The 18,245-nt window shown below is 38.8% G+C and overlaps 1 protein-coding gene across 1 annotated transcript in view; it reads left to right on the top strand.

Annotated features, from left to right (window-relative positions):
- LOC136677895 (sodium channel protein type 2 subunit alpha-like) overlaps positions 1 to 18,245 on the top strand; it is a 52,310-nt gene that overhangs the window by 1,428 nt on the left and 32,637 nt on the right. The window contains exons 2-8 of the mRNA XM_066655593.1: positions 3,862 to 4,165; positions 5,961 to 6,079; positions 7,577 to 7,666; positions 10,618 to 10,746; positions 13,030 to 13,121; positions 13,427 to 13,669; positions 14,879 to 14,942. Coding sequence (XP_066511690.1) covers positions 3,899 to 4,165; positions 5,961 to 6,079; positions 7,577 to 7,666; positions 10,618 to 10,746; positions 13,030 to 13,121; positions 13,427 to 13,669; positions 14,879 to 14,942 — 1,004 coding nt within the window. The 5' untranslated portion in view covers positions 3,862 to 3,898. The remainder of the gene's footprint in view (positions 1 to 3,861; positions 4,166 to 5,960; positions 6,080 to 7,576; positions 7,667 to 10,617; positions 10,747 to 13,029; positions 13,122 to 13,426; positions 13,670 to 14,878; positions 14,943 to 18,245) is intronic.

The following is an 18,245-nucleotide window of genomic DNA, read 5'->3' as shown; positions in this document are numbered from 1 at the left end:
CCACAAAATTATCAATATTTTTAGTGGAACATATTAATAATAAAGGACATCAAAATGACGTAAGAACATTTAAAAATGAGTAAATGCTCAGCATTGTTGTTGGGATGTGTTACAATAGGGAAAACCCCTAAATTGGAGAACGTGGGGTCACCAATGACTTCAGGAAGCCCCTTTAACCACTGCATACTTACTTGTATTCTGTACTTGAATCACTGTTCATATTAAGTGTTAGCAGTGCAGGATAAACAGTTACGATGATAAGAAAATACCAAGATTAGTCCAGATTAAAGCATTGACAAACCAGACTTTCTTCCTCTGTCACAGACCTAAAAGCAAAAGCTGTTAATCCCAGTCGTAGAGGTCATGTTGAGTCTGTCAGAACTGAATGCACCTGTTTGTTGTGTTTTGTTTTGGGGAATATTATTTATTACTACTGCACAGCCAATATGTTTTATGAAATCCACATTTGAGAGAGAAAGACACAGTAGCTCCACAGAAAGTTGAGACCGATTAGAAAAAGTAGGGCAAACATCTGCACTTTCAAAACCACAGAACCGGAATGGGATCCGTTATAGTGGATAAGGTTAAACAAAGCAACAAACACACAACATTCCCAGATCTATGTAGGCGCTTCTCAAAATGGAAAGATTTTGGGAACTTTTAACAGTCATCGCAATTAGCTAACAGCTGCACACATTTAATGTCTTATTTGTGCTGTCACATAAAGAAGATTTCATGAACTTCAGAAGGGTCTAAATGTTTATGTGAAGTTTGCTTTAATGACTTGTAGAGCTTGAGCTTATTGTTCAGCTATTAATATGAAGATTTCTCATTTAAAATCTGCCATTAAAATTTAATAAATATCAGGAGAGTGTGGACAGGCTTCTACTGGCTTTTAGGGTTTAATTTGTTTGTTTGTTTGATGTTGTGTATTGAAAATCCCACACAGGTTGCAATATATAGGCTATACAAAACTTTCATCAATTTAATGTAGGTTAATATAGTGTTTATTTCGTACATTTTATGCATTTATGGACTTGCTAACCAGGTTAAACACATGATTTTCACTTTGATTGAATGTTTAAATGACTTACATATTTTTTTATTTTATTTTTTATTTATATATTTGAGAATATATATATATATATATATATATATATAAGAATAACATGAATGTCAGTAGAATGCCTTTGTATTTTGATTGTGTTTTGTAACATATTGCTTGTTGGTTCATGTGAGTTTCTAAATAAATCTGTGTGTGTGTGTGTGTGTGTGTGTGTGTGCACACTTGTATACAGTGTTAGTTAAGACGATTAACAGAATCCTGACAACTTTAAATTACATTTGATAGAATGCGGCAGACATTTGGTTTGACAGTGGTAGATAGAAAACCCTTTTCGTAGAGACACCTAAAGTAAAATTTATTTTATTTTATTAGCCACTTGATTGATCCAAAACACACTCACGGGGCTTAACAAAGAACACCTAATTCTGAAATTCACAACATTAATTTGATTAAAGGTAATGAATGTTCAGGACCTGATTCACTAAAAAAATTGGCCAGCTCAGAACTGCTTAGTCTCACGAATGTTCTTTTATTGCATACTGTACTGGAGACATAATGCATTGGGGATTTTAGCACATCATGGAAGCAGAATAATGTTTGGGAATGCAATTTAAACTACTTAAATTTAATTTAGTAATATGTTAAGAAAAAGAGGCCTGACATGAACATGTTTGAACAGAGGTCAAGCAAATCTAATTTGAAAAATGAAAATGAGTACGTACTGTTCACGTACGTGCTCACCCTATGATGTAGTACTTGATAATATATATATATATATAGGGGATATGGTAAATATCAACAGCCCCTCATCGTGATCATCAGTAAGCATTGCTCTATATTACTGTATCTATTGAAGCCTGTTTGAAGTCTCACAGTATTTCAGGAACCAAGAGTGGGGCAATCTCTGGGCACAGTGCCTAGCACAGTGCCAAGGTCAGTTTTGTACTGAAGTAGGTCCCGGTAGACCACTGACATGGTGCAAATATAATCCTCTTTAAAATCCATTTGAATTTGGACTCCTGAGAGTTGACGTGGGCAGTAATGGAAGATGTTTGCCTTGAAAATGTTTAAACAGAAAGCACGGAATTCACACTGGAGAACGCGACCAGTGCAGACAGAGCTCCATATTAGCATAATGGTGATTTAAAAAATAAAAAAACTCATTATACACCAAATGAGCTTCCAGTTTACAGTTTCTGCTTTTCACAATTTGTCTATTGGCTTTGGCTTTTCTAATTTGTCTTGAGAAAACACTATAGTGTTAGTATAGCTAAGAAATAATGGAACACTATACTCTGCCTAGCATTACATTAGAATAAATCATTACCCAACAATAATTAGTCAATGCAATTGGGCTTAGGGGAAGCATTAAACCGTTGAGAATAAAATAGAATTTGGATAAAATAATGTAAAATAGTGAATGAGTTCTTTTTGTCTGTGATTTAGTTGAGAACTGTAGCTCAGAGAAGCTTTTATTTTAGTCTTTTGACCAAGGCTACCTCCTGGCCTACACTGTGTGAGACAGTTAAGAAAATTGGTAGCTGAGGCTGATCTATGGGTTTGAACTGCACTGATAACTGTACATTTATGATTAATGTGTTAGTCACACATTGAAATAAAATGGGGAATTCAGGCACTGGTTCAAAATTCTCTAATAGCTACATAATATGTTCAGAATACAATATTGCAATTATTGCTACACACTGCAATGGAACTATACTTCAATTACGTTAAAGACATATTTTTAAACCTTGATGTGACATGGTTAAGGATTGGCCGATGTCTTTTGACTAGAAGTGTTGATATATGTTAGTGCATGTGGACACCTTGATTCACAATCACCACCAAGTGATAGATACGTATTTACACACTACACCCTTCTGTGATATCAGTTGATGAAGCAATAGGCAAACCCTGTTTCAGGAAAAGTTCATTTTATTATGTAAATTGAAATAAAAACAAGAATCTGGTGTATTAATTTTGTTCAACCCTTAATTTCCTGACGAAAGTACAAAATAGTGGTGGCACGGTGGTGCAGCAGGTTAGCGTCGCAGTCACACAGCTCCAGGAACCTAGAGGTTGTGGGTTCGATTCTCGCTCTGGGTGGAGGGGGCGCCAGTCCTTCACAGGGAAACACAGACACACACACACATTCACTCACACACTGACACTTTTGAGTCGCCAATCCACCTACGAACGTGTGTGTTTGGACTGTGGGAGGAAACCGGAGCACCCGGAGGAAACCCACGTAGACACAGAGAGAACACACCACACTCCTCACAGACAGTCACCCGGAGGAAACCCACGCAGACACAGGGAGAACACACCACACTCCTCACAGACAGTCACCCGGAGGAAACCCACTCAGACACAGGGAGAACACACCACACTCCTCACAGACAGTCACCCGGAGGAAACCCACTCAGACACAGAGAGAACACACCACACTCCTCACAGACAGTCACCAGGAGGAAACCTACACAGACACAGGGAGAACACACCACACTCCTCACAGACAGTCACCCGGAGGAAACCCACACAGACACAGGGAGAACACACCACACTCCTCACAGACAGTCACCCGGAGCAGGAATCGAACCCACTGTGTGACTGCGACACTACCTGCTGCGCCACCGTGCTGCCCGTACCTTAGATCATATTTGAGTAATCACAAACTAGTTGCATATGAATTGTGTAATCACATGTTCAGTGGGAGTTTGACTAATTCTGATGTCTGCTTTATAAGTCTTTAAATTAAAATATATATATTTTTTCTTTTTCACATGTGCGCTCAGCTGTGAGTAAATTCTACAGGACAATCAGGATGAAAAGATGGCGACCATGCTGCTACCAGCGGGTCCAGGCGCCTTACGGCGGTTCACTCGCGAGTCCCTGGCGGCCATCGAAAAGAGGGTTTCTGAGGAGCAGGCCAAGAAAGTCAAGGATTCCTCAGCAAACAGGGGGAACACTGATGAGCCAAAGCCTCAGGCAGACCTGGAGGCCGGCAAGGTGCTTCCTCGCATCTTCGGTGACATCCCCACAGGACTTGTTGGAGTCCCGGTGGAGGACATTGACGCTTTTTACTTCAAGAATCAAAAGGTGAGTCAAGATTGGTTAAATCTGGTAGTCATGTTGAATGGTTTTTGATATTAATAGGGCATGGAGGGACTTAAACTTCTAGCATTGAGCAACAGATTGAGTTCCAGAGGTGCATGGGCAGACAAGTTTCAGATTGTGAATTGAGACTGCATGGAAGAGATTGGAATTTTACACCAGGCACAACTCTATAGTTGTTATTATCATGACCTAAAAAGACAGTGCTGGGATTATCACTAATCTCATATTCATTCATTAATTATCATTCATTTTGAAGTTATTCTGGGGAAATAAGGACAGGTGTGCAATATTAAAAAAAAAAATAAGCAAAAACATGAGAAATAGTGTTTTAAAAAATTGAACATGAGTTTCTAGGGTGATCGTCAAACGTTTACAATTCAAGGAATTAAAGATGGCTGTTTATAACATTAGAGTTACATTTAATTATATTTAAGGCAATTTCAGCCATTGATTATACTAACGACTCATCTCTGCTTTTTAAAAATGATTACCTTAAAATTGCCTTAGAGCTAGCTCTACACCTTTGCCTTTAAATAGTTTGCTAAAATCTATGATTATGCTATTAGTTCCTACCCCTGTAACTTAAGCTCACCTGGAAACCCATGCCCTGCCAGCTGACAGGAGTGTGACACCCTGGCTGTCTGAATCCATGACTTTGAAAATACCTTTGGAACTTTGTAGTTTCAAATCAGAAATTATTTGGCTTATGATACGCCTTCTAGCATCTAAGCTACACCACAGATATGCTAAATGTATTCAGTCATTGTAGCCATAATTTAATTGTTTTTATTCATTGTTCAGGTTACACAAAGCAAGACACATTTACCTATTGCTTTGCAGTTAGGTCAAGTGCAGGTTCCCATGGTTCTTCACATTCTAATATTGATTCTGCTGTGATTCATAAAACATTCTTACAGCATGAAAACAATCAGAGAACTAAGTGCGCTCTCAATGTGACAGTGACAATGGCAAGGCTCTGGAGTGTTAGTCTTCTTCGCTCTGGTACAGGTGGATCAGACACATCGGTGCTGCTGGAGTTTTTAAACTCTGTGTCCACTCTTTCCACTCTATTAGACCCACCCACCTTGTTGGTCCCACTTGTAGAAGAAAAGTCAGAGAGATTAGCTCATCTGTTGCTGCACAGTTTGTGTTGGTTTTCCCGTAGTCCTTCACCAGTGGGTCACAGGACACTGCTGGCAGGGCAGCATGGTTTATTCTAGTGTTTTTGCCACACAACTTCAGGTTCCTTGGGTTGTGTGTTCAGTCTCTTCACTGTCTTTGTGGGGTCTGGTATGATCTCCCGGTGTGTGTTTATGGTTTTCCTTTTGGTGCTACCCACTGTCCAGCTACAAGTGTTAGGGTCAACATGTGTGAGTGTTGGGGAGAATCCACATGTACACTCAGTAATTCTGAATGAATGAATGAACAGATTATTCTCAGTCCAGCACTGAGGAAAACTCCAGCAGCGTTGCTGTATCTGATCCATTCATACCAGTGCAACACACACTACCACGTCAATGTCGCTGCAGTGACGAGAATGATCCACTGCCCAAATCATACCTGCTCTGTAGTTGTCCTGTGGAGGTCCTGATCACAGAAGTACATGGCCACGTGAAAGTGGGCTAACAAAGTATGCAGAGCAGCAGATGGTCAGTGGATAGCATAAAATGGACAGTGAGTGTAAAAACAAGGAAGTCATTTTAATGTTTTTGCTGATCTGTGTGTAATGCAAGTTTGGTTGGTTGGACTAAAAATGATCTGTCCTTTTTTTTTCTAGACCTTTATAGTGCTTAACAAGGGGAAGGCTATCTTCCGCTTCAGTGCCACATCAGCTCTGTACATATTTAGCCCGTTTCACCTTATCCGAAGAATTTCCATACGAATACTAGTCCACTCATATCCTTTTACTGCCATTTAAACTGTGTATGTGTATGTGATAGTCAGAGTGCAAGAGTGTGGTAATGGGTTTATGATTTATTAAAGTATAACCTATCCATGTCCTCATGTTTTCATAAGACACCTTGATATCAAAACTGGCTACTCTGCATTGTCAAAAGATGTCTTTACTGACAGCTGAGGTGACATAAGCTTTTAGTAATGCTTCTGAAAGAGTCATGGTTGCAGCCTGTGGTCTATACCATACACTAAGCCAATTGCACATATTTAACATTTCTCTCTTTTCTATTGGATTGTTTTCAGTCCCATTTTTGAAACAGCTTTGTAATGTTCCTCCCTGGCATCGCAAACCAAATCCTCTGATATCCCTCTTCTAATCCCCCAAATGAAATAAGAGCAAGGAGATTTGGCATCATGTGACGGCTGCACATCAGACCTCAGACTGAGCGGACCTGCACTCGCAGTGCTGGTCCTTTATATGCAGTAGTGGCGCTAATGCATGCTGGTGTCAAGGCCCCAGCCGGTCACTTCTGTTCACTCACGCTATATTCACATCAGCTCTTAGCCTTTTTTGGACCATGAAGCCTATACAAGACTACCAGCTACAATTAGGGTTGTAAATCTGACCTGTGATTGGATTTCTGTGACATAATATTTCAGATTTCAGCAGAATTCAGAATATGATTAATTTATTTTGACTGTTTTTGAAAACTTTAAACTATTATTGTTCACTCTTTATGAAGCTTTTTTTACATTTGAAAATAGACATGCATTTTATATTATTTTAAAGCCTGGAAAATGATGGCCTTATTGCATTTTTTTCCATACATAGTTTATATTTTGGCTGCTTAGATAGGATGAGAAAAGAAGAGCTGATAACAGTTAGGCTGCATTACGCAGTAACAAGGATTTTAGGACTGATAACCTAAATATAAAAATAGCATTGGTTTACATGATTTAAAATTGCCCTTTGAGCCGTCTTTAATTTTAGCATGTTTTTGATGGAATAATACAATAATAGTAAAGTTGATACCTTACTAAGTCCCTGCCAGTCTGCGCTAAAACACATTCTGAGCTCTGTATGCAGACAGAGGCTTTGAGGATTTGCATTTTTGTGAAAAATATACTGGCAGATCAAACATGGCTAGAGTTATTTCACACAGTCCTCAAATACACGCTTAAATCCAGTGAGTCCAGGTTAATACTGGAAATTCATTGCTGCTTGAGTCTGTAATGCTGAAAATGGATAAAGGATCACCATACAGGCCGAAATAAGGTCAAACCCTAGATTTATTTTTCCTAAAACAATGAGTGAGAGGCAGGATGTGACATCACTTTGCTGTGCTATTTTAACGTCAGGATGATTAAACTGGTAATACAGTTAATAACCATGTGTATTATACTCGGTGTTGGCTTTGGTTTTGATTTGTAAGGATGTAGTAAATGTAAAGTCATGTTATTTCACAGTTCCTATGAGTTACCTTAACTCTTGTCTACATTATTTAGCTGGTTCATAATGTGCACAATTTTGACCAACTGTTGTGTCATGGCAATGTCAGACCCAGCGCACTGGACCAAGTACCTGGAGTAAGTATTTGTGTTATTCTTCTAATTTTACTGTTATTATGTATCATTGAGAAAAACTGTCATATATACATTCAATGTCCTATAACATAAGTAGAATAAAATGATCCAATTTAATGAATACAGTGGAACCTCTACCTACGAACTTGATCCGTTCGTAAGTGGAAAAGTTCATTTCTCGAGTAAATTTTCCCCATTTAAAATAATGGAAAAGCAATTAATGCGTTCCAGCCCCCACCCCGAGAGTCACCCTTTTTGCACTGATATATGTTTACAACACTCTCAAATTAGTAAAAAAAAATACATGTAGCGTTACTAAAAATAAAAAATAAATACAGTGGAAACAGTAATAAAAAAAGAAATAAAGTTTTAAGTGGTTACACATTGCTACCTTGAAGACGTGACGACTGGCTGGAGGAGTAACACAGGCACTGGCTGTATGATGGGAGGTGGGGGGGGGTGGAATAACGGAGAGTAGGCGGTGAATGTGGGGAGACGAAGCGTAGATACGGCTTAACTTAGCACGAATTTCGATGTCTGCTATTTACACTAATGCTAAATTGCTAAAGCTACAATTTGCTAATCTTAAAAGCTCACTCAAGTCTGGGCGCTGGGAGACTCGCCTATTGGGGTCAGTGGCCATTTCCAGGCGGAGGCTCGGGTTCGTTTCTAGAGTCATGGTTCGTTGGTGGAGGCAAAAAATATTCAAATGCCCGGTTCGTATCTTGGAAAGTTCGTTAGTAGAGGTTCCACTGTATTTCAGAGTACTTGTTAAAGCCCTATTGTCATTATATGTATTATACACATATATACATTGTATTGCTAATTACATTTTTGTGATCAATAGAAACATGTTTTACTGTGTGACAAGACATGCCACAAGTAATTGTAACCAGAGAATTTAGATTGTATAATCTGATGTCATTTAAATTTTAAACTGAGTCTTCATCAATATGATACTCTGCTAGGATGATCCTGTTGGCCTTTTATGAAAAGGGCTGGGTAAGACACTGAACGTCTGCATGGCCTTCTGTCTACTGCAACTGGAATGCCCCCTCAAATGAAACTTCCTTTCATTTCTTTGAGTTTGGTGATAAATCAGATGGACAGAATTTAACTTCTAAATCCCCTGTATATGTAAGACATAATTGGTGTCTGTGCAGCTCAAGGCTAATGTAGCTAACAATTAATGGACGTGTGTACCTCAAAAATCAACACTGTGAAACCAGATATTTAGGTCTTCACACATTTTTTGGCAGTGTGTAAACTAAACTTTAAAAAGTGGAAGAGGGTAGAAGTTAATTGATGAATTTTTAAAACTTGATTTGTTGTAAAATAGCATTTTGTTGATCCAAAATAGGGTTGCAATTAATAATGAATTAATAAATATATTCAAGTAATTAAGCAATTATTTTGGCCTGTGACATTTGAAAGAATTAATTCGTTTTCGCCCACTTCTCCACCCAGTCTCTGTTACCCAAAGAAATTCTTAATCCAAATCTATAGTGAATCTACCATCATGTACAGAATTGAAGTCTCTCCTGACTACTATCATGCCCTTAGTATAATCAGAGATGATGTTTACTGTCACACTCACGTCCCGTCTGGTCCGTTTTCTTAGCACATGGCTTTGTTTTGTTTACTTTCATGCCCCGCCTTTGTTCCGCCTCCTCATCTTTTCCCTTGTTATCCGTTTCAGGTGTTTCTTGTTTGTTGTGTTATTTAAGTCCCCTTCCCTCACTTCCTGCGGTCGTTCATTGTACCTTGTTCCTTCGAGTTGTTCCTTGTTCCTTAAAGCCGTGTTCTTCGTAGTGTTCTTTGTAGTCGCCTTCGTCTCTCTTGTTCGTTTCTCTTGCTCGTTTCACGCTCGTTTCATGCCCCAGTCCTGTTGTGTTTGTTTCATTGAGTTTTGTTAAATAAAGTCTGTGTTCTTAGCGTTTGCGTTCGCCCTCCGTCAGTCCGCACCCTTCATCCCTTATCGGCCCTAACATTTACAGCTTCCTTAAAGAAATTCTGATCACATACATTCAGGGCATACAAGTTCAAATAGACACCTCTGCCCCTGTGGTGTACTGATTACTTTGTTGAGTTTCCAGTGGATCTATCCGATTATTATCATAATCTTTCAGCATACAACGTTTCTAGTGAGCTGTCCAACATAAAAAAACTTTTATTTTATAGAGATATCGTTTGTACCAGTAAACATTTATATTTATTTCATGTACATGCATTTTTTTGAGAACATGAATTGAATTTATTTGAAAATATTACATTTTGATCATTCCTGACATCACTAACCTATTTTTTTCCCTTTGTTTCATTCAATGTATTATATTTATATAAAACCGGTTAAAAAGCTTGTAAATACAAAATCTTTGCCATTTTAGAGTGTGGTTATTTACTGAAATTAACAAATTGTCATAAAACATTGAGCCTAAAGTTTGTCTGTATTTTTATTATTGTATAAAATGATAAAAATAATTTTAAAATAAAAAAATGTACAGTGCCAAAATTTAGGCGACAGTTACACAGTGCTATCCTTTGAGGTTTTCATTACTTGTTAGCTATATTAGCATTTTTATAACATGGGATGGAATTGTAAATTAGTTTTTTTGTCAGACTATCTATCTGAGACTTGGGATAACTCTTCCTGCTTTGCCTTTTAGGGTTTAGAGACTTTACTTGTCACAGCTGCTCATTAAAAGCTCACAACACTAGCCGAACAAACGAATCAATGAATGACTGCCTGACACATTTTGAAAATCCCCTCCTGCTCATTGCTCTCAAATTTGACCTCAGAGTCCAATATGCATCTACCTTTTATGAATATATGCATGGAGATGATTTCTAAGAGAATGTGACTGGGCATGAAGCATGCTGATTTTCTAACACATGATATACACATGATAGACATCAACCATATGTTTTGCTGTGTCTTGTTTTTGCTTATTCAGGTACACATTCACTGGCATATATACGTTTGAGTCATTGATAAAGATCTTGGCGAGAGGATTCTGTGTTGGGCCCTTCACCTTCCTCAGAGATCCATGGAACTGGCTAGATTTCAGTGTCATTGTTATGGCGTAAGTATGTTTCTAGCTACTTAAAAGTCACTCTGACCTTTTGAAAAATTTGTAACATTTGTTAAAAAGAAGGGTGGCACGGTGGCGCAGCAGGTTAGTGTCGCAGTCACACAGCTCCAGGGACCTGGAGGTTGTGGGTTTGATTCCCGCTCCGGGTGACTGTCTGTGAGGAGTTGGTGTGTTCTCTCTGTGTCTGCGTGGGTTTCCTCCGGGGGCTCCGGTTTCCTCCCACGGTCCAAAAACACACGTTGGTAGGTGGATTGGTGACTCAAATGTGTCCGTAGGTGTGAGTGTGTGAGTGAATGTGTGTGTCTGTGTTACCCTGTGAAGGACTGGCGCCCCCTCCAGGGTGTATTCCCGCCTTGCACCCAATGATTCCAGGTAGGCTCTGGACCCACCGTGACCCTGAACTGAATAAGGGTTACAGATAATGAATGAATGTTAAAAGGAAGTGCATTTATCACTTTTATAAATGCATTTATGTTTATTAGTGAAAAAGAGACACCCACGACAATACCTCAAAATTGCATGTATATGAAGCTAAACATTCTGTTCAACTTCTTGGGGCTGAAACTATAACAAGGTATAGTAGTAAATGTTGGTTAATAATCTAGAAAACCTCACAATACTCAGTAAAACATCACAACATAATATGACAGTACTTCTCTATTAATTACACCACACACTTTCTGCTGATGTGACCACCATGCCGTAGAAGCTTGTGAAAAGCTGCAGATAATACAGGTGGATAATGGAGACGGAGGAATGGTAATAGTGGTAGACAGAGGGTGTGGGCAAGTGTGTGGTTGAAGAGAGAATGCAAAGTGAAAGGAAATACAAAAGTGTGTGTGTGAGAGATGGAATGAATCATGGAGCAATTGATAAAGCGGGGGAGTGAAAAAAGAGACACAGAGCAAAACAGGTATCCAATGAGGCGTTTGTCAGATGACCTACATATTTAGCAGTGCAGCTTGACCAGAGGCTCAGATTAGTTGCCAGAAAACAGAGAGGGAGAGAGAGAGAAAGAGCAGGAAAGAGAGATTTACAGAGTAAAAGATCTCTCCAGAATCTCTAGCCAATTCCTCTGGTTTTTAGTATAAAAACCAATAACATGTTTGCACTGTTTTGGCATTTAACCACTGCTGATTTAGTCTTTGGTAAGTGATTCACCAGTTTAGCCCATGTTACTATAAAATGAACTTGAATTCTGGCCATGCTGCAGTCAAACAATGTCACTAATTACTGGCACATTATTGTTTAAATATTTAGATTTTTGACACCAGCTGATATAATTTGGGGGGGGCGGGGCACGGTGGCGCAGCAGGTAGTGTCACTGTCACACAGCTCCATGGACCTGAAGGTTGTGGGTTCAAGTCCCGCTTTGTTTGACTGTCTGTGTGGAGTTTGGTGTGTTCTCCCAGTGTCCGCATGGGTTTCCTCCAGGTGCTCCGGTTTCCTCCCACGTTCCAAAAACACACGTTGGTAGGTGGATTGGCGACTCAAAAGTGTCCGTAGGTGTGAATTTGTGAGTGTGTGTCGGCCTGTGAAGGACTGCCCCCCACCTCACTGTGATCTCGCCTTGCGCCCAGTGATTCTGGGTGGGCTACGGACCCACCACGACACTGAATTGGATAAGCGGTTACAGACAATGAATGAATGATATAATTTGCGAAACAGTATATTGGTTGGACCCACATTTTACTTAACCTGTACTTTTAAGTAATCAATTTAGAGGACACATTAGTAGAATTCAAATGTTTCACATTCAATTCACTACTTGGCTGTTATTTATGTGTGTAGGGGTTTAGGGGTTACTAACAGATTCTCTTTAATCAGTGTACATCTTGTTTTTGATGTGATTTGCATTATAAAGAGCTTCAAACCGCTGGTCACTTATTAAAAAAAATTAAAAATCCCATTTCACTTTTGTGGCATACATATTGTGATAAATATGGTTGTTGCAATATGCCTTGCAGTGTAAGGAAATCATACTAATGTAGCAAGGCTATAACCTAACCTGCGATATTTTGATCAAAATGGTTCAGTCTTTATTGCCATTTATTTAAAAAAATAATTCTCATCTGTAGCATATTCACCAGTAAAACTCATCTGAAATATCTGACTTTCATTTTTTTCTGAGGGCTTAGTAGAATATTGTTGTTTTGTGTGATATGCAATATCAGAATTGCAAATTCAAATAGAGAAAATGCATAACAGATACCATTTTTACAGCCATATTTCCTAGTGTTATTTATAATGGCCTCTTTCTGACTTACTCTCTAGGTATGTGACGGAGTTTGTGGACCTTGGCAATGTCTCAGCATTACGAACATTCAGAGTCCTACGAGCTCTAAAAACAATTTCCGTCATTCCAGGTAAGAGAAGCCCTACACATTTAGCTCTACATTTTATATTAAATTTATTAAATCATAATAACATTCCTTTGCTTTTTAAATCACTCACAATTACTGAAAATACTCCATTTAGTTTTTGTTGCTAAATGCAGTTTACTTGAATGTCAGAGACTACATTTACACCTGGTTATTTACTATGACTTGGATTTGGATTGACTCCTGATGATGTGATAATAAAATGATCATCCTGTTTTACCTGAAAGGCAAAGTCTTGATAACTAGGGTCTTTGAAAATGCGCTAACATGCTGTGTCTTTCACTGGGCAGGTTTGAAGACCATTGTGGGTGCTCTGATCCAGTCAGTAAAAAAGTTAGCAGATGTGATGATACTGACTGTCTTCTGCCTCAGCGTCTTTGCTCTGATTGGTCTTCAGCTCTTCATGGGTGTCCTGCGGCAAAAGTGCGTTCGCAGTGCTGCCCACTGTGTGAACTCCACCTACATAGGAAATTCAAGCTTCGTCTGCAACAATAAAACTTGGCAGTCCATGAAGGAATTCATTACCAGTGAAGGTACAAATATTCTCATTATTAATTCTGATCGGACAGTTCTGTGGGCATTTTACCTACTTTATCTACCTACCTACTTTTCAGTAAATAACATGATTTATCTCTAAATGGCATGTAAAGAACATGGGTGTATCAAAGTAGTATTTGCTGTGAATGCAGCTAACATCATGATGTCAGGCCAGTGGAAAAAAGACTGACATTTACTCTTGTAGGAAATAATTATAATTGTTACATTTGATTGGCTACTTAATCTCAAAAAGTGTAGGTTATTTGCCCCATTTTACCTAATATCTTACCTTGGTAAATTCACCAATTATTACCAATATATCTGTTGTATTATATGTGTTTTGAAACTTAAATATTTATGCTTGGGTTTTATATCTTGGTCTGTCATTGCAACTGGTAAATATTGGATCCCTAATTTTGCCCTCAATATTCTTTTCTGACTTGGCCTACCGGAGATAAGATATACTTAGTTACTCTATAGGCATTCTAACTATCTAGACTTGACCTTTTTACTTTTTTTTATTTGGCTTGTTCCTAGGGATGGGCAGTGTCCACACTTTTCATACTGTCATACTGTCAAAGTATTATCAGGGTATACATTTCTTGGGGGTTCTACACTATGAAGAAGCATATTTGGCCAGCTAACACACTTTTGGTTTAGCACACCACAGTAGATGGTTTTTCCATCCAGCTTAAATCACACATACAGTGGAGCACCTACTGACGAACGCCTACACTAACGAACTTTCCAAGATATGAACCGGGCATTTGAATATATTTGACCTCCACCAACGAACCATGACTCTAGAAACGAACCCGGGCCTCCACCGAGCCGGCGTCTGGAAATGGCCACTGACCCCAATAGGCGAGTCTCCCAGCGCGCCCAGACTTGAGAGATTAGCAAATTGTAGCTTTAGCAATTTAGCATTAGTGTAAATAGCAGACATCGAAATTTGTGCTAAGTTAAGTCATATCTACGCTTCGTCTCCCCACATTCACCGCCTACTCTCTGTTATTCCACCCACCCCCCACCTCCCGTCATACAGCCAGTGCCTGTGTTACTCCTCCAGCCAGTCGTTTATTACTGTTACCACTGTATTTCTCTTTTATTTTTAGTAACGCTACATGTATTTTTTTACTAATTTGAGAGTTTTGTAAACATATATCATTTTAGCATTAAAAGTGAACTCTCCTCTTTTTCCTCAGAGAATTACTACAAAATCGAAGGAGCCAAGGATGCCTTAATATGTGGATATAGCAGTGATGCTGGGTATGTGGAATTTTTTATTATTATTATTTTGGACTGGTAATAAGCTGCTTGCATGTAGGTCGCATAAAATAGTTCCTTCCTATTTTTTAAAAATCCTTGTTTGAATATCAAAAGCGAGACAACAAATATCTTACTAGAAATGCATTTCTGGAAACCTGTGAAGCAAGAAATAATGTTCTCCCAGCTGCCTTTAAAAACCCTGATTGCGCTGATCACTGCTGGTGCCCTCTTTTCTGGTAATCTGTCTAATGTTGCAGCATGTGTCTTTCTGGATTATCATTTATTGTTTCACATGATTTCACTCTTATTTTCCATCAGCTCAGTCTCACACGGTCATTAACGTTATATTGAGAGTGTGCATCAGCTTAATCTCCAAACCTGATCCTTAACACTGACATGACGGGCGCCTGAAGACATTTAACAGGTCTACATTTAGGCAAATTATTTTTCAACATGACATGCTGTGAGGTATAAACGTAAAGAAAACTCCACTGTATAAAGGAAAGCCTTGGTCAGACAGTTGACAGCATGTACATGCTTAGCTTATGGACGGTCGATTGGAGTTACAATAACTTTTAGCCTGAAATATTTATAAATAGAATGAAATTGTAGTCATGCTTTGTAGAATGTAGTGCTCTAAAATCTGCAAAGTTTAATTAAGAGTAACATATAGATCAACATATAGATGCAAAATTTGTACACCAAACCTGTCTTAGCTTATCTTTAAGGGTGACCTTTATGTACTGCACTACCTCTCAAATGATATTTTCCTCCAGGAGAAGGACATGTGTGTAATCTGACTGGGTAATTCATAGACTGCAATACGGTTAATTCAACAAATGCAAAACACTGTCGAGAAGAGTTTATATTTTTTGTTATACAGAGACAGTGTCATGTTGGAATAGCTCCTAGTGAATCAGGAGTCTGGCCTGCAGCTCTACAGATCCAAATATCTCCCCTGAAGCAGCTACTCGGCCTCTGCAGTGCCTTTTCTATAATCCCACAAATCCCAGTGCCTTTCAAACAAGTGCCACAGGATGATGTTTATGTTGCCAGGGCTAGTTCAAGGATTTCATTGAACTAAATACCCATCTGTGTTATTTTTAAATCCTCCGCTCTTTTGGGTGGGTTGGAATGTACACTATGAAAAGTTTGGAAATAAGTAACAGCAGAAATTGGTGTGATGATTAAAACAGACATTTAAAAAAGGGAAATCTGGCACTGTTATCTTTAATTAAGATATAAACTTAATTTATATTAAATTATTTTATTTACATCAATATATATTTGGGGAAAATATAGGAATGTCTGAAATGTGCCTCAAGTTAATGTGTTTCCAGAATCCTAAAAGTGCTTGAAACAAAAGTTGTGCTTTATAGTGCCTCAGTCAGATCTTCTAAGTACAAGCTAAAATGTCAGACATAAACTAGCACACATTTAAAAATATACTAGTCAAGTACATATATGAACAATATGCTGTAACTTGGGCGGCACGGTGGTGCAGCAGGTAGTGTCACACAGCTCCAGGGACCTAGAGGTTGTGGGTTCAATTCCCGCTCCAGGTGACTGTCTGTGAGGAGTTGGTGTGTTCTCCCCGTGTCTGCGTGGGTTTCCTCCGGGTGCTCCGGTTTCCTCCCACAGTCCAAAAACACACGTTGGTAGGTGGATTCGCGACTCAAAAGTGTCCGTAGGTGTGAGTGAATGTGTGAGTGTCTGTGTTGCCCTGTGAAGGACTGGCGCCCCCTCCAGGGTGTATTCCTGCCTTGCGCCCAGTGATTCCAGGTAGGCCCTGGACCCACCGTGACCCTGAACTGGATAAGCGCTTACAGAGAATGAATGAATGCTGTAACTTTACTACATTAACAATATGTTCACTACTTAAACTAAGACACTATATAAAGGCATTTTAAAATGCACACATTGTGCACACTTTATTATACACAGATTGTATAACAGAATTCAACCTGACATGAGTTTATGGTCACTATGGTGAATGCCAGGAGACACTTATCAGGATATGAAGTTCCTAAAAACAGGCTGTGGAGCTTTGAAACTGTTCATCAGAGTGATAAAGCTCCATCCAATACCTCTAGTGTGAGCTGGAGTAAGGTTTGTGATCCAGAACTGTTAATCCAACATCTGTATATTACTTCACTGTATATTATTACTGTATATTATTCATGGCTGAATAACCTCAAAGCCCAACAAAAAAGGTTCTAAAACCTTCCTAGAAGAGTAGATACTCTTAATTTCAGAAGACCTACTAAATGAGCAGGTGCCTAAAAACTGAAGGCTAATTCTTATGGCTTTTTTTTTTTACAAAGCATAATGTGAACGGTGGGTTCTGTTTGGCAATGTTGAACAGTGTTGACACTAATGGGATCGAGGGCGCTGTCCTGCTGCTCTAGCAGCTCATAAACAAACCTGCTCTATAGAGGATTTCCCCTCTAAATTCACATCTGATCCTGCCTAAGCCCTTTTGTAGGTTTGTTAATGGCTGTTTTTACCGTAACAGAACATTGGGGATTAGGGCTGCTGTTCTTTTCTCTCTCTGTCTCTCTCTCTCTCTCTCTCTCTCTCTCTCACACACACACACACACACATACTATTCTTTCCCTTTCCCCCTTGCCCTTTGCTCTCTGCCTCTATTACTCTGTAAATCAGAGTGAGATGATTGTATGCACAGAAAAAAATCCTCAAACACATGGCAGTAATATGCACCCAGAATACCTGCCGGAGCTGCAGATTGTGGTGCACTATTAATGCGTAACTTTACATACTGTCAAACCAAAAGGCAACTGTACTAACCAAGGCGACATTCACGATTTTAATCTCATATATGTTTATTTTTTCAATTCAGAGAACGTTTCCTTTTGCTAGCTCTAAGGTCTGAAAAAAGGTCAGGTATTTCTACAGGGCCTGGCTCTGTAAATGGGAAACAAATAAAGTATGTTATTTGGAACTGGCTCAGACATTCTCTCACTGTGTATCAAGAGTGCTACAACACCAAATAGCTCAAGTTACAAATTAATTTCTGTGGTAATGCAAACAATGGATAAAAACTGTTTTGCTGTGAGAACATTGTGAGAACAAGTCTGTGTTGCCTTTAAATCATAAATCATTTACTTCTGTTGTTGTTGTGATCCCTAATGTTTAATGTATGAGTGCCTGAACAACTCGGTCTTTAAAATTATATATAATTTTTTTCTTTGACACATTTACTTACAAATGCACACTCAGCAGCATTTAATTATGGAATAGAGGTCAGAACAGAAGTTATTTACATCCATCCATCCATTATCT

The sequence above is a fragment of the Hoplias malabaricus genome, chromosome Y (assembly GCF_029633855.1).
Source record: "Hoplias malabaricus isolate fHopMal1 chromosome Y, fHopMal1.hap1, whole genome shotgun sequence".
In the NCBI taxonomy this organism is placed as follows: Eukaryota; Metazoa; Chordata; class Actinopteri; order Characiformes; family Erythrinidae; genus Hoplias; species Hoplias malabaricus.
Note: the sequence above shows the minus strand (reverse complement) of the source record. Positions and strands in the feature narration are given on the sequence as shown.